Source organism: Eptesicus fuscus, chromosome 9 (assembly GCF_027574615.1).
Source record: "Eptesicus fuscus isolate TK198812 chromosome 9, DD_ASM_mEF_20220401, whole genome shotgun sequence".
NCBI lineage: Eukaryota > Metazoa > Chordata > Mammalia > Chiroptera > Vespertilionidae > Eptesicus > Eptesicus fuscus.
In genome coordinates, this window is record NC_072481.1 from 92,390,678 (window position 1) to 92,412,173 (window position 21,496).

Here is a 21,496-nt window from a genome sequence, read left to right on the forward strand (position 1 = left end):
TAGAGATATTATGCATACAGATGCAGCTAATTTTTTAAATATAAAAATTCTTTATGACTATCTGGTAGTCATAAACTAGAGACAAAATAGTCATGAATTAGAGACAAAAAGTTTATCACATTTTTTGGGGGGCGGGGAGGGCGTCAAGAACACCCTGCTTCAGAAAGTATATTCTGGCTCTGTGATCTACTCCATTTAAGAGTATTCCTTCTCTTACCCTTTTAGCTTCTGGTCATTGAAGGAAATTAGCTTAAACACTTTAGATTTGGCTATACCACCCATGAAGTTGCGGGGTTTTGTTCATCTCCATTAGAATTAGTAGGGAAAGAGTTCTTTAAAGAGCTTATTTTGCCTCTGTTAGGAAGTTAAAGTTTCTTCCCTTAAACCTTTGATACTTGATGTTGTTCCCACAAACCCTCCTGATGATGGTTGTCTTCAGATTGCTCACCCCTTAGGGAAAGCACAGGTGTCCATACTTAAAACCTGAGATTCATTTGCAACTTTGGGGATGATTAAAAACATAAAAATAAATAAAAAAAGAGGCTGTTTCCTTGCTGGAATGAAGAATACAATGTTCACCTGTAAGTCCTGGCATTCTATCCCTTTCCCAGTGTGTGGGACGGAGACAAAGAACATTGTTAAGCACAATAAAGCAAATGTGACATCTGTGATTTTTTAGCAAACAAAAGCCAGCATCCAATTCTAGATCAATTTGTTGTGCTAGTGTTTTTTTTTAACTCAACAAAAGAATTGAAAATTAAAACTTGAGCATGCTTTTAAAAGTGAATGAGCCCTATCAATCACATTTACACCTGAATAACTTTTATGTAGACATCTTATCTCCATTTTGTTATCTGTTTCCAGTTGGCCTTTTGATCAGAAGGGTGAATTTGATTAGTACAGAAGTGTAGCTTTTCTTAAGACATCACCTGTATGTTTCCTTGGGATAAATTATGTGACATTTTTATTACTTTTGCCACTGAACTAAAGCAGTTTTTCCATTTATGTTTATGATAGGTTTTGTAAATGTCAAATTCCTTGTTAGAAAGTCAGAGTTATTGTTCCAAAAGTCACAGGCTGATGTAAATAATATTCATGGGTACTCAGTTTGAAGTAATTTCATATCACGTTTCCTTCCAAAAATCAAGATAACCTACTTTTCAAATAAATATTTGAAAGAAAGAAATCAAGCTGCAGTCAGAATAAAAAAAAAGATACAGAATATTCTAAAATGTGATATCTATCTAGATTTCAAGTATAAACAAACAAACAAAAAAACATGAACATACAGGTAAGACCAATGTAAAATCAATTTGCTATGATTAAGTTTGTAATTTTAGGTTAATTAACCCTGACACCAATTCCTTGGAACTTTTATAAAATTATGGAGGATTTGAAATTAGGTTTCTATCAACTTTAGCTAATGTTTTTGACTCCTGTTATCTCCAAGGAAATAAACTTGTTCAAGTATATTGGGGATTAGGTTGCATCTTTCTTTTCTCTATCCTTTCATTTTTTAGGAAATGACAAGTTGGTAGTGTTAGGTTTGATGGAGCAATTGAGTTGATACCCATCCCCCGGGAACGGGGAACTGGCTTCTCAGATCATTTCACAATGGACATTCCTGTTGCTGAAGACCACATATCACTTGCGGTGACCACATTCCAGTATCTCCCCTCCGGGTCTGCATAAAGAAGTCTCCGCCCAGGAAACAGCCCGCCAAAAGTCCTTTAAAAGCCGCTGACTACTGTCACTGGGTAGGCTCAGCCATCCAGGCTCAGCCACCTGGTGTGCGGATGATGGAATAAATTCGTAATCCCTCACCACTCTGGCCTCGTGCATTCCTCCTCCGGTGACCTAACAGGTAGGTTATTTAATAAGCTTTCAAAGGAAGAGAGAATGGCTCAGCTTCTTTATGGAGATCAGTGAGTTCAGGAAACTTTCACAAATTGGGAGTCACAGACTCAGATGCCTTCGGTGGCCATTCTCCTGGTTTTCAAGTGCTGGCAATCATTTTTCTTCAAAGATTGTGTGTACTCTGTGAGCTGCACTTAGCCTACTGCCTACAAGCCAATAGCTGCCCACAATAATTTCATATTGGGAGCCAACCCATTAAGCACAATTATTTATAATAAGGAATATAATTGTCAAGTTCATTTAAATTCTCATTTTTGGCTGAGCTGAGCGCTATATTTGAGAGCGTAAACAAATATGAAAAGGTTGCTTGGTGACTTAAGAATCAATGTAAACGGAGTTATAGGATTCTGATAGATAACTTGATCAAATACATGTTGAGTGTCTTACATGTACCAGGCACTGTTTTAGGCATCAGAAATACAACTGAGTACAAGGTACCTATCTAGAGGTGGGCGGTAGTCAATAAATAAGTAAACAAGAAAGCTAGCACTTAGTGGTAGCTACCACTCAGAAAAGTAGCCTAGGGCCGTGGTCCGCAAACTGCGGCTCGTGAGCCACATGCGGCTCTTTGTTCCCTTGAGTGTGGCTCTTCCACAAAATACCACGGCCTGGGCGAGTCTATTTTGAAGAAGTGGCATTAGAAGAAGTTTAAGTTTAAAAAATTGTGTTTTTTTTAATTTCTTTATTGATTAAGGTGTCACATATTTGTCCTCATCCCCCCATTCCCATCCCACACCCCTCCCCACGGATGCCCCAACCCCCTGTTGAACTTAACCATTGGTTAGGCCCATATGCATGCACACAAGTCCTTTGGTTGATCTCTCCCCCCTCCCCCTACCCCCCATCGATAGTCCGATCGATGCCTCCTTGTTTCTGGTTCTGTTCTTGTTCATCAGTCTATGTTGTTCATCATTTCCCCTAGATGAGCGAGATCATGTGTCACTAGAGATATACTTATAAGAACTGAATGTGAGACGAGCAATAATAGTTATGCTGACAGGCAAATGAATCAGTCTGTAGTGAGTTTCTTTCTGGACCAACAGTTCTTTGAGACCCAATTTCAATGTCCACCAGTTCCTTATGTGTACATGTCGGCACTGACCCCTCAGCTCTGGATGGTGGACAAATGGTGGTAACGGAGGTCCGACTCCCTCTGGTTTGGTCTCGGCCGGACCCAGGGGCACGGCTTCACCCGGACTCAGGGGCACGTGGCCTCACCCGGACCCAGGGGGCGCGTGGCCTCACCCAGACCCGGGACCCAGCCTAAAAAATTGGGCTCTCAAAAGAAATTTCAATCGTTGTGCTATTGATATTTGGCTCTGTTGACTAATGAGTTTGCCGACCACTGGCCTAGGGTAATGCGATAGCAGATGCTGACCGGTTTCCCCAAAGGAGCCAGTGAACCTAAATCCTCAAGGCTATCACAGTGTCGAATTCTTCCTGAAGACTCCTTTTGCTCTAGGTCCCTCAATGAAGTCGCTTGAGGTATGTCTTAACGAATTGAAGACTAGTTTATTTTAAATTGGTTACCTTTTAATCTTGTTGGCTAGATTTGGGGGTCATGTTGATCCCACAGGGATTTAGGGAAACCTCTCATCTAACTAGCAACTTAGTTACAATGCCTGGGTGGGCGCTGCAGATGGCTGACTACAAACATTTTGTGTTGATTCCTTTAGCTTGCGCTTTAGAGAGGACCATTTTCCTGAATGTCCCCAAATTCTGGGAATGTATCATTTGAGGATTTCTACCACCTTTTGGGGACAAGGACTAATAACAGCCTGGCAACGAAACTCCCTGCCAGAGCCAGGGCTTCTCCCACCTAAAAATGCACATTAACAGATACCTCTCAAACTCTTCCCAATGGTATTGTAATATGGCCCTTCACGTTGACATGGAGAAAACCTGGAATGTCAAGTCAGAAGATCTGGATTCAAAGCCAGCTATTTGGCTCTTCTGTGGGCCACCTCTTTGATTTGATAGTCACCTAACTCTCACAGCCTCATCTTGAAGACCTACTTCTTGGAGGTCCTGGGAGGACTGAATGACAGTGTGTATTTGAAAGCCAGCCCTGCAGAGCCTCATATTGTATATTATTATGATTGGAATGGCCATCAAGGTCATGCTTGTTACCAATGTTATAATCCAACAAATGGGCAAGGCGGCAGAGCCAAACACAGGTAGACCTCTGATGTAACAGTAGGCCACTGAAGAGCAAATAAATAACATCTTTAAAGTTATATCTGGAATGGAAGTGCAGATGGTATATAATGGTAATTGTAGTAGTGGTAGTAATAATAAATGGCCGACATCTACTGATCACTGTCTCTGTTCCAGGCATGGATGTAAACACATCGCATTTACAGTACCTTCTAATGGGGTGAGGAGAGGGGAGAGAAAGTCAGTCAATAATGCGAAGTTGAAAATAAAACATTACTGCCAGCACAGTGTGCACTATCACCCCCAGAAGCTCTGTAAATACAAGCAGGTTTGGAGAACCCATTTCGTAGAGATTTGGTGTGTTCAGTCTTCCCCTTCCCAGCAGGAAGGCCCACCACCTCCTGCCCCAAGGCCCCGCCCACTGGCAGCATTCAGAAAGAATGGTCTTGGATGTGCCAGTGTTTTACTTAGTAGCACATGTTGCCCATAACAAAAAAGAACTCCAGGTTAAATATGTAAACCAAGAATGGAAATGCAAAAGAATACGTTCAGTAGATGTAGCTTAGAGTGTATCCTTTGTAAAGCAAAAGCATTTCTTTCAAAGCCCCCCCCCACGCCCCCATAAGACTGGAAATGGATTCTTCTATCAAGACTTCCATAAACTTCAGAATATGAAATGCGTCCAACAAGTGGGGACGCTGGGGTGAAAGGTGCCGCCCCATTCTCAGCTGCGCATGGGTGCAGAAGGAAATACTGCTAATGTAGCCGTGTGCCGCAGGGCTGGTGTTATTTATATAACGCCTCGGGCTGGGCCAGGTTGGCACGGGAGCGCGGAGAGGAGGGAGAGGCTTGTCTTCATGTGCGCGGATACAGCCGTGTGCGCCTGTGCACTCAGCGTTCGGCGTTTGAAATGTGAATTCTTGAGGAGGGTGTGGGGAATACCATCACCATTCACGTTTCTGTGTATGTCATTATGATGGCAACACAGCCTTCTAGCATCGTACTTGTATAGCGTTCATTTGGGAGTAGGGAAGGAATGGCGATTTGGGAGTGGGGGCTGCGGTCGGCGGTGGGTGACCTGACGCTGCTGGTTCCTGAGGATCTGAAACTGGCAAATGCGCCCCCTTGATCCTCCACCAAGGACACAAAAATCAACTACATCTGTACTTTGGAAAATCGAGAGAGGGTTGCTCCCGAATGCTGGCGAACCTTGGGCTCGCGGCCGGGAGTGGGATGCAGGCAGGTGGGCGGCTGGCATCTCTGAGGCGAGCAGAGGTCACCGAGACCAGGCGCAGGCCGGGTGGGTGGGGGCATCGCGCGGAGGCGAGAGCCGAGCGGCGAACACAACCCCATTCATAAGCTCTGGGCGCGCACCGACTCCTCTGGGATCCCCAGTCCACCCGCGCCAGCTGCTCCGCGCCTTCTCCTCCCCCGCCCCACCCGGCGCGGGAGGGGGACGGGCAGGGGACCCTCGGGAGAGGCGGGCCCGGAGTGTCCCGTTTCCCCCGCCCGCCTCCCGCGGATCCCGTGGCGCGGCGCATCCCGGCTGGAGGGGGCGCTCGCGCCCAGGAACCGGGCGCAGCAGGTGCCGCGGTTACCTCCACCTCGGCGGGGGGAGAAGGGGCGGGCCGGGGCAGGGGAGGAGGAGGAGAGCGGGAGGAGGAGGAGGGAGGTCGGCTCGCGGAGCTGGAGAGCGCGGCCGCCTCGGCAGGTTGGGACCCGAGCTCGCGGCTTCCGGAAGGCGCCGAGGTCGGATAAATACATCCCGGGCGCCGGGGAGCAGGGGACGCTGCCCGCACCGCCCGCACCGCCGTCCGCAGGGCGCCAAGCCGGCCGGCTGAGCGCGGCGCCCGCTCCTCCTCCTCCCGCGGCCGGCGCGGTGCAGCGGAGAGCGGCGGGCTCGGCCGCCGGCGCCGGGCCGCAGAGCCGATGAGCGGCGGCGGCTGAGGGCCAGGGCTGGCCTTTGCCCGCCGTCTGCCCGGCGCCCGATCGGGGCCGCAGCGCCCGGGGCGCGGGGTCCGCGCCGGTGCCATGGGGGCGGACTGACGCGCCGGGGCGGCCAGCACTCGCTCTCGAGCCGCGGGCCCTGCTCGGAGGCGGCGGCGGGCGCCTGGCGCGGCGCGCTCTGCCCGGGGCGCCCGCGGGAGCCTCCGCTGCGCTCTATGCGCCTCTGCGGGCGCCGCGGGCCCGGGCCATGGCGATAGACCGGCGGCGCGAGGCGGCGGGCGGCAGGCCCGGGAGGCAGCCACCCCTGGGCGAGGAGAACGGCTCCCTGCCGCCCGGGGACGCGGCGGCCTCGGTGCCCCTCGGGAGCGGCGCGGGCCCCAGTAGCGGCGGGGAGATCCAGTCGCTGCCCTCCCCGCACCCCGGCGGCGGCCCTCCCTCGAGCGGCTCCGCGGCGGCCCCCAGCCTCCTGTTGCTGGACTACGACGGGTCGGTGCTGCCCTTCCTCGGGGGTCTGGGCGGGGGCTACCAGAAGACCCTCGTGCTGCTCACCTGGATCCCGGCGCTGTTCATCGGCTTCAGCCAGTTCTCGGACTCCTTCCTTTTGGACCAGCCCAACTTCTGGTGCCGCGAGGCCGGCAAAGGCGCCGAGCTGGCGGGCGTCACCTCCACGGGCCGGTGGGGAGCCTACGACGGGGCCACCTGGAACAGCCCCCCGACCACCTCCTTCTCCACTGCCGCCTGGGGGCCCGCGGGCAACCTCAGCAACAGCAGCGGAGCGGACAGGGGCGACAGGCCGCCCCTGGGGTCCCCTCCGGACAAGGGGGACAACGCCTCTAACTGCGACTGTCACGCGTGGAACTATGGCATCCGCACAGGCCTCGTCCAAAACGTGGTCAGCAAGGTAAGGGCCGCGACTGCCCCGGCCCCACGTCCTTCTCCTAAGTCCCTTTCACTCCTAGGTCACCTCCACCCCTACCTCCGCCCCTCTCCCTGTATACCGAGGTCTAAGCCAAGGCAGCCTGGGACGAGGGATGGAGTCCCTAAAGTGATGCTAACCTGTGTGTGCAGGCATCCCGCATTGACGTAATAGCCTCCTGTCCCCCAAACAAATGCCTTTTCTAGAAGCGAGGGCTTTTTGCCGCCCTCCGCAGTGACACTGCCTCCCAGCTCTAAGGGGGCATCATAGCCTCTTCTAGTTTGCACCCCAAGTCCTGCCCCAGTGCACATAGGGAAAGAGTCTCCCCCTCCCCCCAAAAGACTAGAGCTTCCTTCTCCCATCCTGCTGGCTGTCCCCTCATTAGGGCGGGAGTGGCCGGTGGAGGGTAAGGCCTCGGACCTGTCACCAAGCCTGCCTTGGAGGCCCTGCCTCATTCAAGGTCTGCTGGCGGTTCCAGGCCCAGGGCTCCGCTCTTCCGCCTGGCTAGCTATCGCTGTGTCTGCCATGAAGAGCTATCTGTCCATGAGCATAGTGCCCTGTTCCCAGATACCTGAGCCATCTCCTGCTTGCTTTGGAAACAGGCTGAAGCCAGCTAAGGAACTGAAGTTGTAGCCAGAGAAGCAAAGAGCTTTTGAGAATTTCCTTGCCCCCTTCCCAGGCTCAGTCTCCTCCTAAGATGGGCATACTTGGCCTTAGACTTTGCCACCCCACTGCTCCTTCTAGTGATTTCTCAGGACTGTAGTAAGCATCATGGAGTATAGGAAGGACACCAAGAAGGTTTGGGTACCCAGGGAGCCCCATGCTCCTACACAGCAGCTGCCTTGATCTGAGGCATTGGGACCCTGATCAGCTTTAGCTGAACTTGCAACTTGCGTCCAGTCCATTGGAGCTCCTCTAGCAGAGATATGACATTGCAATGGAACAATGTTTGGGGAGAGGTGTGTGGCCGGCATAAAAATGGAGAATGAGCAATGTTAGCAAATCAGTGCCCAGGACATCTATAATTTTCTGGATTTCTTAACATAGAAGAGATAGCTTATGCCAGTTTGTCCAGCAGTTTGTGTTTTTTTGCCCCTTTTGTGTTTTAAATAACTCATTTGCATTTCCAAGTAAATGTAGACCTTTTCCTCTTCTGGGCAGTTCTGGGCAGAGTTTTAAATGATTTGTTTAAATGTGAGCCTGAAATTTAACAGTTAATGATAACCAATGTGCGTGGATTTTCCCCACAAATGTGTGTTAGTAAACTTTGTAGCTCACAGATGTGTAAGATGAAACTCTTACATCATCATAACCCTTGTTTTAATCTTGGTAAGAAATGATCTGTCCTGTGGGAACTGTCTGGATTAGCTGTTAAATAGGGAAGATCTTTCCAATTTAGTTCACCCTGACACCCCGGTCCCCCCAGTGAGATGGCCTTCCCAAAGGTGTTTCTGTGATTCTGTTTCCCGTTGATGGAGGGCAATATTTGGTTTTTGTTTTGACCAGCATGGGAAAATTAACAATGACTATTTTAATAGTCCGTATTTCTGTGAAAGTAAGGATTTGGCAACATTTTCATGTACTTTCAGCCCCCTTTTAAAGAGAGGAAGAATAAAATAGATCAAAGCAAATGTGGGAGGAGGGTGTTCTCTCCTGGGTCAGATGGAAGGCAGACTCAAAAGTTAGGAGGTGGGATAGACTGTCATTAACTTAGTGGTGGGGATCCAGTAACAGCTATTCACACTTTGCCCATGGATGGTGGGAGGAGAGAACTAAAATAGTTCTTGAATACAGGCTATGCAGGCATGTTGGAGAGCTGGAAATGTTTTCTAAATTAGCATTCAAAAGGGTGAAAAATGGCACTAATCTGTGCAGTGTGTTTGGGAGTGCTGGGTAAGTCACAGTGACACAGAGCTGACAAGCAGGACTGGGAGGAGAAGACTCCGGGACAACAGTGAGACACACATTTTCTTGTAAGATAAAGACTAGAAGGCTCATATCGATTCTCACACACAAACAAGATCTAAACAAAGGGCTGTCCTTCCACGGCGTTCTGTTCCATAACCAACGCTCTAAAGAGCTTTTGGAGCACATTTTGGCACATGCACCCAGGCAGGCGTTCTCCTCCGGTGGCTGTGCACTGTCGGATAGACCAAAGTGGAAGGTATCCTGTGATGGGGGCTGAGTTTTAGGGGTCAGGCGCTTGTGTGCTTTGTAAGTAGAAGCAAAAGTGGAAGGTTTGTCTTCTGTCAGTGGAGGAAAGATCAGGGACTGAGAAGTTGCCTTTTGTGTCCTCTTTTCTGACTCCCATCATAGCTGCAAATAAGCCTCACGGAATGTCTTTACCTTTAGACATGAAACTGCCAAGCCAGTTAGAATCCCAGGTTATTAGAGTTAAAAGGGATCTTCAGGCCTTCAGGCCTCTCTCCCCTCTCCCCTCTCCCTTCCTGAATCAGATCCGTTATGGGGGTCTCTCTTCCAGGGTGGGAAGGGAGGCCGGTGGCCAGGCAGTCCACTGCATATTACTCTTCCTTGCAGAGAGGCCTGTTTTTTGGTGATTAGAACGGGGGTCATCTCATGCCCATGTGTGCAACTGGTCCCTCTGAAGGATTCTTCTTCCTTCATATAATACATATTCAGGTGGTTGAGGATGCCCAGGTTCGTAGTTTACTTCCTGGCTAGGAAGTATCCAGCTGCTTCAGCTGTTTCCGTACATGACACACTTTGCTGTACTGACTGCTCCACTGGACATGTCTCTTCAGCATGGCACCCAGCACACAGCCTGCAGGCCCTGCGTCTTCTAATCAGGGAAAGGAAGAATGGACACTGCTTCCATGAACGAAGCCTGCAGTTGATGCATACGGCTTCGAGTACATGCTTCTCTTTGAGACCGCAGTCGCCAAACCTTTATGGGATTACACTCTGTCAGGGCTTTCTCAGCCTACGCCTGCGGGACATGTTGCACAAGATAGGTTTCATCGGAATAGTTTTTGGGTTATTAGATCTCTCCTATTAGGATCTTTTTTATTTCTGTTTTTGCCTTGGTCCTTGGTATTTGTTATCTGTTCCAGAATTTGTTGTGCCTTCAAAATAATAACAACAGCAGCAACAATAATAATACCAACTTTATTTTGTGTAGTCCTATGAAGTTTTCAAAACCTTTGACATATATTTCCTTTCATTAAGAATGTTGAGTAATCTGAGGCCAGTGTTAACACTGAGCATTTCCTTGGAGTTTAAATCAGTGGATGCGAGCACACTTGAGTGGGCCAGGGCCCAGTGTTCAACTTCCTGATGTCACTTATAGCTCTGTATTTATCTCCCAGTCATGTGGGAAGATATTGTCAGTGCCTTTCTGAAAAGAAGAGCCTAATAAATTCCTGCAGTCACTTATAGGACAGTTCTGGGAGGACTGGGGGCGGAGGGAGGAGGGGAGGGGTTGCTTGGCCTCCCTGACCCACACCAGCAGTCCCTGTGCAGCCCAGAGGCCAGGTACTTCCGAGCTTTTACTCAGCAAGGTAAAAAAAATCAACCCTGCTGATTCTAAAATATTTTTCTTAATAGCTTGCATAGTTTATTCCGCATCGTTCTGAGTGAATTCTTATTGGTTTCTAATGCTCACCACTTACTTTGAATAATTACTAGAATTTTGCAAAAAGTCAATGTCAGCTAAACTTTCTAAGCTCCATTCTTTTTCTGTAAAGGAAGTTTGGGATGCTTGTCTATCTCCAGTCATCTGCTGTTTCTTCTGTTCTCCAAGAATTCTCAAAGATGGCTAGCTTTTATTCTGTAAGGACACCTGAGAGTTGTTTAAATATCCCGAGAAGTAATTTGTATTCTCTTTCTGGTACTCAAGACAAAAAAGTGACTCAGTGCAATTTAATTAGGATAAATAATTACAATTTAATTGCAATAGTAATATTTAAAAAAGAGCCCACTGTTAGGTCATGCTAATGGTGTTTTAATTATTTCGTCTAGTATATACAATACAACAGTGAACATCTTTATGCATACCTATTTTTAGAAATTGACTAATAAAAAATGCATGCATGTGGTATGGAAAGCAGATGGTAGGGTAACATTTCTTGCCATCTCTGCCTCCAGTTTCACTCTTCAGAAGCAACCATGGTTACCAGTTTCTTATGTAGCCTTCCAGAAATATTCAAACTATGTTTTCATTTATATATATTTCTCCCACAAACAATAATATTATATACACTGTTCTATGCCCCTTTTTTTGCCTATATTGGGGATGGATGCATAGAGAGCTCCTAATTCTATTCTGTGTCTGCACAGTATTCCATTGTATGATTGGGTCATAATTTATCTAATTAGTCACCTAAAAGGGGGTTGTCTCCAGTCTTGGCTAATACACAATATAGAATGAAATCCTGGCACAAATGAAATTCTTAGCAGTGGAGGGTCAAAGTGGGCTGCATTCTTATTTTGCTAGATGTTGACAAAGTGCTCTCTACAGAGATCTTACTACCCAGTTACACTTGCATCAGTGATGTGTGAGGCACTCTTCCTTCCCCGCATCCTTCCTGGGCCAGGGAGTTAACCGCATGGCTAAATGTCTCCTGGCTGGATATGCGAGAAGCTGTCTTTGGTCATGGTTATGGATTCACATTTGCCTTGCTGTGAGGGGGTTAAACATCTTCCTGAAGTTGGTTGAGCCATTGTGTTTCCTTGTCTTTGAACTGTCTCTCCATGTTTTGGCTTCATGTGTATGCATGTTGGGGGAGTTATTTTCTTACTGATTTTTAGACATACTTTATGCACAAAGTCAGTTAACCCTTTTGGATGTCTTGTAAATAAATGCTTTTCCCTGGTTTGTTGTTTGACTTTTGATTGGGTTCATGGTGTTTTTGTTAGGCAGAAACTTTGGGTTTGGATAGCGTCAAATGAATTAATCTTTTCTTTTCAGTAGTTTCTGGATTTTGTGTTTGATTTAGGCTTCCCTAATCCTGGAATGTTAGGAAAAAAACTCATGTTTTCTTCTAATAGTTTTATGATCTCAGTACCTCTTTAATTTGGTGTTGCAGGGATCGGTGTTGCTTTTACTGAGCTGTTAGGTTAAATTGCTAGGAAGGAACATAAATACTAGGCCAGAGGATATAACTGCATTTCACGCAGGCTTTCACTTGCTCATAACAATGTCTTAAACCTTGAATGGGTCAAAGGCCCTCACTGATGGGAAGATTGGAAGCTAAACAGTCGCCGAGCAGCTCTTTCCATCTCCCTTTAGGAGACAGCTCCTTGTGTGCAGTGGGTCTCACCCCCTTTCATCTTCTTGTTCTGAACTAGCTGCAAAGCATCTTTTTTTTTTTTTTTGTCTTTAGCATTTTTTTCAAGTCTCAATTCATTTTGGCCATTGGTCCAAAGTAGAATCGAACCAAAAGTTGATGTCAGTTAAAAGCATGTTGGACTCTCTGAATGTCAGTCCTGGGGTCTCCACAAACCAGTGGTATGTGGGAGCCAGCCTGGCTTCTCCAAACCCTGTGCCGGTGTGCACATCTGTATCCAGCTGCACACTCAGTAACATCGTGTTGGTGGCTTGGAATCGGCTGTGGTGGGAGCATTGACAGGCATGGGAATTGGCACAACAGGGTTTATTTTTTTCTTCAGAAAGCTAGTTATTAAGGAATTATCAGCCCACTGAGCTTGACCCTGGGCCACAACTTTCCTTTAAAAAAAAACCCCAAACTTTCCTTTTCCCCTCTTCTTTCATAGATATGAGGGCCTATTCTGAGCCAAGCATTGTGTTGTGTGTTGGGAATAGGCGGAAATAGATCATTCAACTCCTATAGAGCCTATAGACTAATGAGGGAGATCAACCTTAACAAATTAAATAGTAACCTTTTAATTACAAACAGTTAAATGTGTGGAAAGAAAGGGAAATGAGAGACTAGAAGAGCCTGCCTAGACTGACTGGTCTCTGAGTGAACCCAATAGGAGATGAGGTTTGAGTAGGAGAGGAAGGCACAAGAGGGGTGTGGGTGTGTGTGTGTGTGGGTGTGTGTGTGTGTGTGTGTGTTTTCCAGAGCGAGGAAACAGCATCTGCAAGGGCCCTGTGGTGTGCAGGAGCCTGGGACTCATAGAAGGCTCTGTAGCTGGGAACATGGGGAGGGGTGGCTTATAAGAATATTAACCATGAGGTGAACTCAGCCAGCTAGAGGATGACTGGGAATGGAGGGCTGCAGGGGAGAACCTGTGGGGTGAGCGGAGGGCCTAGGACCCTGCCTGTGCCTGCCTGGAGACTTGGGGTGATGCAGGTAGGCAGAGGGGAGGGAGAGGGCATTTGAGAGGGGTAGAGGCAGCTGGACCAAAGGGCCTGTTTATGCTGCTGAACGGAGACCACCTGGCCCGAGGAGGGGTCCTGAGGAAGAGCTGTGGAAAGCACGCTGGAGCGGCAGGTCCAGACCAGACTTTGGGCAAATGGGCCTGGAACCTGATCCCAGGTCTGTTGATAGGAAACAGCACTGGCTGTGGAGTGTTCTAGTGTTTTCCATTGCCCTCCTGCTCACAAGGGGAGGATGCTAATTAAATTTCCACAAGGCTGAAAGGCACTGATATGGGAAACCATTGGTCTAGAATTTACTTCCATTTAACCAGCTTCACCTTTGCCAAATGCCTGGTATAGGTAAAAAGGTCGTCCTGACGTACATTATCTTCTAATCCAAAGTCCTCAGTTTATAGATGAGAAGTCTGAGGATTGGAGAGGGGAGGGCCTTTGACTTGTCCAAAGCCACCAGGATTAGGGTTAGAATCCAGCTTTCCTCACCCTGCAGGGCATTCTTGCCTCTGTCCCCAGGGGCCCCCACCAGGGGAGAGGGTTGTTCCTCTTAACCAGCCTAGCAGAGGCGGTCTCCTGCCCAAGGTGACATAACTCTGTGGGTTGGTTACTTCAAGGTGAGGTGCAGTTGGTTATACTGTGGCTCTGTGAGGGTGGGCTTGTGCAAACCACCTCTCTGGGCAGATTTCTCTTATCTCTGCTCCTTCTGCCTTCATTTCCCACTTGCCTGGAACTACCTGTCCTCCTTCCTTCAGTTAGATAGTTCCTGTTCACCCTTCAGATGAGCTCAGTCCTCATCTGGTGCCCCCGGCACCAGCTGTCCCTTCGTCAGAGCACTCACTGTGTGTGATCAGAATGGTGTCTGTCCATCCTCCACTGGAGGTGTGTCTTACTGGTCTTTTGCCCACAGTGTCGTCATAAATGCCTGGACACACCTGAAAACTTGATGTTATGCAAAGAGTGGGAGTTTTCAGTTCGGCAGGTGTGGGTTCAAGTCTTGACTGAGCTGCTCCTGACCAGTTCACCTTGGAGAGCTGCAGGAACCTCATCAGCAAACCAGGTCATTACTCACCTTACCTGGAAGGCTGTCCTGAGGGTGGAAGGAGAGCAGCTGGAGAGAGCCCTCCCTTCTGGAGCTTGGCAAACAGGAGGCACCTGGGGAATCTCAGATCCTTCTCCCTGCATCCTGGGGTGAGGACTGGCTAAGTCATCTGAGAAATGCCTCAATGGGGAGGAGCTGACAGGCCACACCTGGAAGGGTGATTATTCCTTGGGAGCTCCTCGGTGTCTGTCACCTTCCTTTAGAAACTGATGATGCGGGAGCCAGGTGTGCCATTAAGACAAGACATCTGAATCCGGAACCACCGACCTGCAGGGGTTTGTCTAAAAGACCCTTAAAAGGTTTGTTTTCAGAGCTCTCATCTGAAAACAAAACAGGTCCCCAGCGACAGGGCGCAGAGAGGGTCTGGAAAGGGACCTTCCTGGGGGGGCCAAGGCCCTGAGGACCTGAGAACTCCACTGTTTAGAAGTTGGGAAAACTATCAGAGAAAGTGGAATTTTAGAGTTGATGGTAACCTTGAGCTGTAATAGCAGGAGGGATCAGAGACCTAACTTCAGAGCGAGGGGCCCCCTTCAGAGCTGCCCTGTCCCACCTGGAATGCTATTCTTGCTGGGTTTTTGTGGGAGAGCATTGCCTTTGATCTCACCAGTCTGCAGACTTTGATCTTTACTGAGTTGGGATTTAGTAGTTTTGTTCTTTCATTTGCTCAATGTTTGTGCAACGCTGGTCATTACCCACAGGCAGACCTCCTCCCAGCAGTGCCTTACAGATTGACGAGGCCTACCTTCTGGGAAGGGGCAGTGGTTATTGATCGGTTTAAGTGGAGTTCCTCTGAAGTAAATCGTTGCTGTAATAGAACAATGCTACGGCCCGCCAGGCCATCCATTTGCGAAGTATATACCCTATCCAACCTCCCTTCTTAGGTTGCAAGTAGAGAAAACAAATTTCACATTACGTAAATAAAACGGAAAAGGAACATATTGGGAAGATGCAGGGATGACTGCATAGGGAACCCTAGGGTTGGATCTGAGATCAGAAAATGTGTGTGTGTGGGAGGCATCTTCAAGAGCCCTGCTGCCAACCCTCGTTCTTTCAGAAGCCACGTCTGCTCTCCTCTTGCCCCCTTCTCCAGAGCTGGCCTCCTTCCCCTCCATACTGCCTTTGTCTCTGCTGTTCCTCCCTGGTCCCTGGTCAGCAATGGCCAGCATGGAGACCAGTGTTCCTCTGTCAAGCTCCAGGCTCCTGGACTGAATCTGATGTTCAGCTTGGGCCCGGCTGGGGAAAGGCAGGCTTCAGAGCAGTGTGCTGGGCTACCCAGGGCTGTGTGTGTGTGTGTGTGTGTGTGTGTGTCCCCTTCAAACCATGGGACATGGTCTTCATTAGGGTGAAAGGGGATTAGGATTTTTTTTGGGCAATTAATCAAGAATAATTGAATATTGATGATTTGACATTTAAATGCTTTACACAAAGTATTTGTTTTCTTCACAAGGACTCAGAGTGTAACTTACCTGGCTGTTTGAACTGCTTACGTTAAGTATGGAGTTGGCAAGAATACCCCTTCTGGTGCTTATTTTCTGGAAAAAAAAATTATAGATGGCCTTAGTTATCGGCTCCCGATCACTGCAGGAGCTTGGAACAAGCCCTTGGGCAGTCACTGAAGCAGTTTGGCAAATTCCCCTCCACCCCTGCCGGTTTCCAAACCTTTCTTCTAATCAGGACCAGCTGCAGAGCTGAGGGGCCCAGTGAGAAATGAAACAGGCTGTCACTGTCTTGACCCTTGTTCAAACATTATCAAGGTCAAGACAGTGACAGCCTGGCAGGAAGCCAAGGCCCTTCTGAACGGGCCCTGCTTCTGTGACCCCAGCCTGTCATCGGTCACAAAACAGGTTGTCACCACTACAAAGCTTTGCTGTGCTTTGCATCTTTCTCTAGGTTTCTGGTAGTAAAAGTGACCCATACTTATGGGCCCATTTTTCTCAGCGACCGTTCCACAGAGGCCTAACCAGTGTTGTTTTGCACATCGAGTTAGCTCGAGGCATACAGTACCTGAAGGAGCCAGGCGCCTTCTCACATTTGAAAAGGCTGCTCCTGAAGCGAGCCAGCGGTTTCCTTATCTGAGGAGTGAACCAAAGAGCTGAGTCATGGGAGCATGTGGTAAAGAATGTTAAGTCATTAGGAATGCTAGTTAAGTGTTTACCAGCCTTTTTTTAAGTGGGAAGGAGGGTCAGTCCTTCATATAATTTAATTCTACTAGGTAACAACCACACTTTATTTCTTAGTGTCATTTAAAGAATAAACACAAGGCGATGATGCCGGCATAAAACAACCACAAGCATCCCAGTGCTCATATTAAATTATGGACGGTTATGCGCTCAGCATCATAGTTTGCACTACAGCGTGTTTCCTCCCAGATTAGATTAAAAGCTGTTTTCTCTCTGTTTGTTTAAAATATGCCTTACAATTGGGCACCCCTGCTTGCTACATGCTGCGGAACTCCACTGCTCTCCAGTGGAGACACCTGAGTGCTTGCAGTTAGCACAGAGGTTTGTGTCCTACTTAAACATTTTAAATTGTGGTAAAATACACGTAATATAAAACTTACCATCTTAGCCATTGTTAAGTGTACAGTTCAGTGGCATTAAGCATATTCACATGGTTATGTAACCAACACCACCATCTATCCACAGAACTTTTTCATCTTCCCAAACTGAAACTCGGCTCTCCCCATTCTCCATTCCCCACAGCCCCTGGAAGCTGCCATTCCATTTTCTATCCCTGTGGATTTGCCTACGATAGGAACCTGATATAAGTAGAACCATACAGTATTTGTTCTGTTGTGACTGGCTTATTTCACTTAGCATAATGTCCTCAAGGTTCACCCATGTAGTAGTATGTGCCAGAATTTCCTTCCTTTTTAAGGTTGAACATATCTCATTATATGGCTAGACCACACTTAGTTCATCCATTTACCCATCAGCAGATGCTTGGGTTGCTTCCACTCAGCCAGGTTCGGTGAGCCTGAGAGGGGGCGGTGAAGGATTGAGAAAAGACAGACAAGAGAAGAAAGCTGGGTCTGGGTGGGACGCTGCCCTCTCTGATGGAGAGCTAGCAACAGCACCACAGCCTGTAAGCAGAGTCTTTTTTTTATAGCCATATTCCACGAGGCAAAGTAAGGGCATGGTTACAACGTCCTCGTGGGTTTCGAATCTCCTCAATTACATGCACCTGAACTCTATCAAACCCACATCACTCAGGCACGTGGGGCCACGTGTTCGGACCATAGATTCAAGCTTACAACTATAGCCTCTGGCTATAATTGTGCTGGGAGGGCTTTGCCCTCCAAGCTGGGACTTGCACGTGGCAATGAGAGGACTGTGCCCTCTCGTTAGTCCGAGGCTTGAACCTGTCCAAACACTGCAGCTGCTCTCCATATTCCACCTTTCAGCTCTTGTGAATAATGCTGCTATTGACATAGTGTTGTCTGACTTTTTGAAGACAGCTACATACAACCCCTCCATCCCTCCTCTCCCCTGTCAGGTGATTTCTGCAGCCACCTGTGTAGTACTTGACCCTGGTTTTTCTCTCAGAACATCTGCTCTGTGGCAGACCTTCTGCTGTGCCCTGGGTAGGTGACAGATGGATATATCGCCTCTGCCCTGAGCAGGAGCCAGTGGTACAGCTGAGACCTTTAGTAAGCGGAGGATTCCAGGGCAGTATGGGATGAGCTGAGGCAAGCGTATGAGAGGCTGGGAACTGAGGGTGTGGGGCAGGCATGGGGGCAGGATGCTATGGCATGTGAGCCGGCCCAAAGGAGGGCTGGGGTTCGGACAACCTAACAAGACAAGGAGAGAGGACTCGGAGGAACCAACACTGCTGACACCTTGATCTCAGACTTCCAGCCTCCAGAACTGTGAGGGATAAGTTTCTGTGGTACTTGTTTCAGCAGCCCAAGCTGACTGATACACCTGGGAGCTATCACAAAGGGGGGATGAGTGACTGAGGATTCAGGCAGGAGACTGGGAGAAGAGGAGTGGCCAAGAGGCAGAAGGGAAATCAAGAGCAAGCACACTCCCCTGTCATGAGAGACTGAGGGGTATGGAGGACTGCCTGGTCACTGCCAAGGCCACTTGAAACCGCTGAGGCTGTCCTGAGGAACTGAGCATCAGGGGAGCCTGACCTGTCTGGGGCACAGAGACCATGTGGCCAGCAAAGCAGGAAGCCTGGGCACAGCGGGTGCTTGCCTGGAGCACAGACCAGAGGAGGAGAGGGCAGCAGCTGCTTCCCCCGCACAGTGGTGAGGGAGCTTGTCCAGGTGGTTTTCAGGAAAGGCCCCCACTCACCTGTGTGCTGTGGGCGCATGCAGAGGCTGAGGGGTAGCTGAGGGTGGATGGGCACCGAGCCCCGTGGACAGGGGCCTGGGCTGGAGCACGTCCCCCTGGTCTCTTCTGTTGTTTCTTGCTTTAGGAACCTCAGATGCTCCATAGCCCATTGGGGAAACATCAAACCGACCCCCAGGAACTGATCATGGACCTCGGGGGTTGGGTGCTAGGTCCTCCTCCAGGTCCCTGCCCCTCTGCACCATCCCTCCGTAGCATTTGTCAGCTCCTTGGCAGATGAGGCCCTTTCTCAGTCCTTTCCACTCCTGTCTCCGCCCCGCATGGTCTTTGTACCCCAGACCATGTGGAGCTCGCCTGATGCTGGGTCCCTCAGGACTGCGTCAGTGGTTTCAGTTGGCCTCTGTGTGGCCTTGGCAGTGACTGGTTAGGCCTCGACTGTCTCCTGATGACAGCGGAGTGTGCTTGCTCTTGATTTCCCTTCTGCCTCTTGGCCACTCTCCCCTATCTCTTGCCTGAATACTCATTCACTCACCCCTTGCGGTAGTTCCCAGTGTATCAGTCAGCTTGGGCTGCTGAAACAAGTACCACAGAAACTTATTTCTCACACTCTGGAGGCTGCAGTCTGAGACCAAGGTGTCAGCAGGTTGGTTCCTCGGAAGCCTCTCCCCATGGCTTGTTCATGGGCGTCGTCTCTCTATGTCCTCCTAGGGTCTTCCCTCTGCGTGTGTCTGTATCCTCTTCTTTTCTTACAAGGACACCAGTCCTGTTTGGTTAGGGCCCACCCCAGGGATCTCATTTTACCTTAATTACCTCTGTAAAGATCATATCTCCGAATAAGGCCACACCCTGAGGTACTGGGGTCAGCACTTCAACATGAGGGTTTTGGGTGAGAGAAACCAGAGTTCCAGCTCACACCCTAAGTGCAGCGGCCCCCGATCTCTGTTCTGTGACCCTGATATTTCCTTGAAGCCCAAGGCCTAAGTGTTTGGGTACCTGCTGGGTTGGGCCTCCTATCTGGCCTTTGACCTTATCTACCCCACCCCATCCCACCCCCACCTCAAGTTCAGTGTTTTGCTCTATTAATGTCCCTGCTTCAGATAACTTCGTGGCTCCTTGTAGCCTTTTGGATGAACTGGGGCCTGCGTGGTGATTTTCTAGGTCCCTTGTGATCAGCACCCTATCTACCTCCCCTGCAGTGGTCCCATCACGCCTGTGCTCCAGCCCTGATTGGGTCTCAACACTTGACCTTTGCCAGTGGCGTTCCTTCAGCCCAGAATCCACCTCTCCTTCCTGCCAGTGTATCACTTCCCTCGGGCCTTTCCTGACACCCTGTTTTCCACCTCAGTCCCCACCTCTGCTTTCTTGGCCCACATGCATATCTTCAGGACTTGGACCTAGTAGGTGCTCAGTTAACGTTTCGTGAGGGGTGTAGGCTGAGAGGTGGTGAAGGGGCTGCCGCTCTCTTCTAGGTAAGATTTGCTGGTTTAATTCTGGGATGACAAGAATAGGAAGAAGAGGACAGACATCTAAGTCAACTCAAACCTAAAGTCAAATTCCAGTGAGTTATTGAAGACTAAGAAGAGGCATGTAATTTATCTGAAATAGAAATGGATCAAACGGGAAATCCTACTGGGCAAAGGAGTGTCTTTACTTTAAGCCACTGGTTTTCAGAACTTCGAGTCACAAAGCTACTTCTTCCCCTGAGAGCTCCATATTGAACTGGTGTGTCTGAACTAGGACTGGGGACAGAAGGGATGGGGTCAGCTGGGGAACTTTGGGAAATACCTGAGGCAGTTGTTTTAAAAAGTTCTCTGGAGGATTTCCATGCAGTACGATTCCCCCCTCCCCACCCCACCCCAAACCAGGGGACTTTTGGTGTCTGGAAACGTTTTTTGTTTGTCATAACAGAGGAGGAGGGAGCTACTGGCATTTAGAGGGTAGAGACTGGGGTGCTGCTACACATCCTATAATGCATAGGACAGCCCCCACAGCAAAGAGTGACCCAGCTCAAAATGTGGAATGCCAAGTTTGAGAAATCCTGGTCTAGGCTAATGGAAAAAGTTCATTGTATTTTCTAACCTCACCTGGTAGATGGCCAGGGGTCAGCCCGGGAGCTTCGGTGCTCTGTACCCCACAGGGGGAGTGAGGTGGGCAGCTCAGGCTGCACAGGGTGGCTCATCGTGCTGGGAATCACCCGGACACAGTCCCGGTCCCCTTGCCCGCTGTGAAGAAATGGACTGCTAAGGACACTAATGGTGTAAACCCGGTGTCCGCGGCACATGTAGTCTCCCTAAGGAAGCATGTTATGAAAAGCTGCCTTAGGATATTTATGTCTAAATGAATGTTGTTAATGACCACATCACTCATTAAAGTAGGTCCTTTGAACCTCTGCTTAGAATAATGCTGGATTACTTGAAAAGGAAACTTCTATTTGGACGTCAAAAATGTCTCTTATTCAGACTAATTAATTCCTGTTCAGGTAGTGTTTTCAGCAGCTGGAAACGAGAAGTCCCCAAGAGACCCAGCCACCAGGAGCTAGTGGCCAGAGCCAAACAGGAGGCTGGTGTATGTTTGCTGAGGAACAGATCAGGGTTGGCCTCCCCTTGGGGCACAGGCGGACCTAAAGTGGTCTGAGTGTGATGTCTCCAATGACGACACATGCACCTCTGAAGGTAAGTGTGCCAGGTGTTAGCCAGGGCTGCCGGCGAGGTGCACTCTCCCCGCTTAAATGCTCACAGCCCCTGCTGTCTGTCCCACTCACTTGTGTTTCTTTTTGAGGGTTTGTGCTGATATTCGGGTGTTCCTCGTACAGAGCTATCAAGGGGATAGATCAGGGGTCCTCAAACTTTTTAAACAGGGGGCCAGTT

At 49.0% G+C, this 21,496-nt stretch overlaps 1 protein-coding gene across 20 annotated transcripts in view; it reads left to right on the forward strand.

The window, feature by feature from the left end:
- The first annotated feature begins 5,709 nt into the window (after window positions 1–5,709).
- Window positions 5,710–21,496, forward strand: part of SLC22A23 (solute carrier family 22 member 23) — a 190,713-nt gene continuing 174,926 nt past the window's right edge. For 10 of the 20 annotated variants that reach the window (XM_054721535.1, XM_054721538.1, XM_054721545.1 and 7 more), the window contains exon 1: window positions 5,712–6,922. In XM_054721535.1, the coding sequence (XP_054577510.1) occupies window positions 6,269–6,922 (654 nt within the window). In that variant the 5' untranslated portion in view covers window positions 5,712–6,268. Of the gene's footprint in view, window positions 6,923–14,142; window positions 14,443–21,496 lie in introns of those variants that run through there. The other 10 variants (XM_054721536.1, XM_054721534.1, XM_054721533.1 and 7 more) reach the window with 7 other exon arrangements.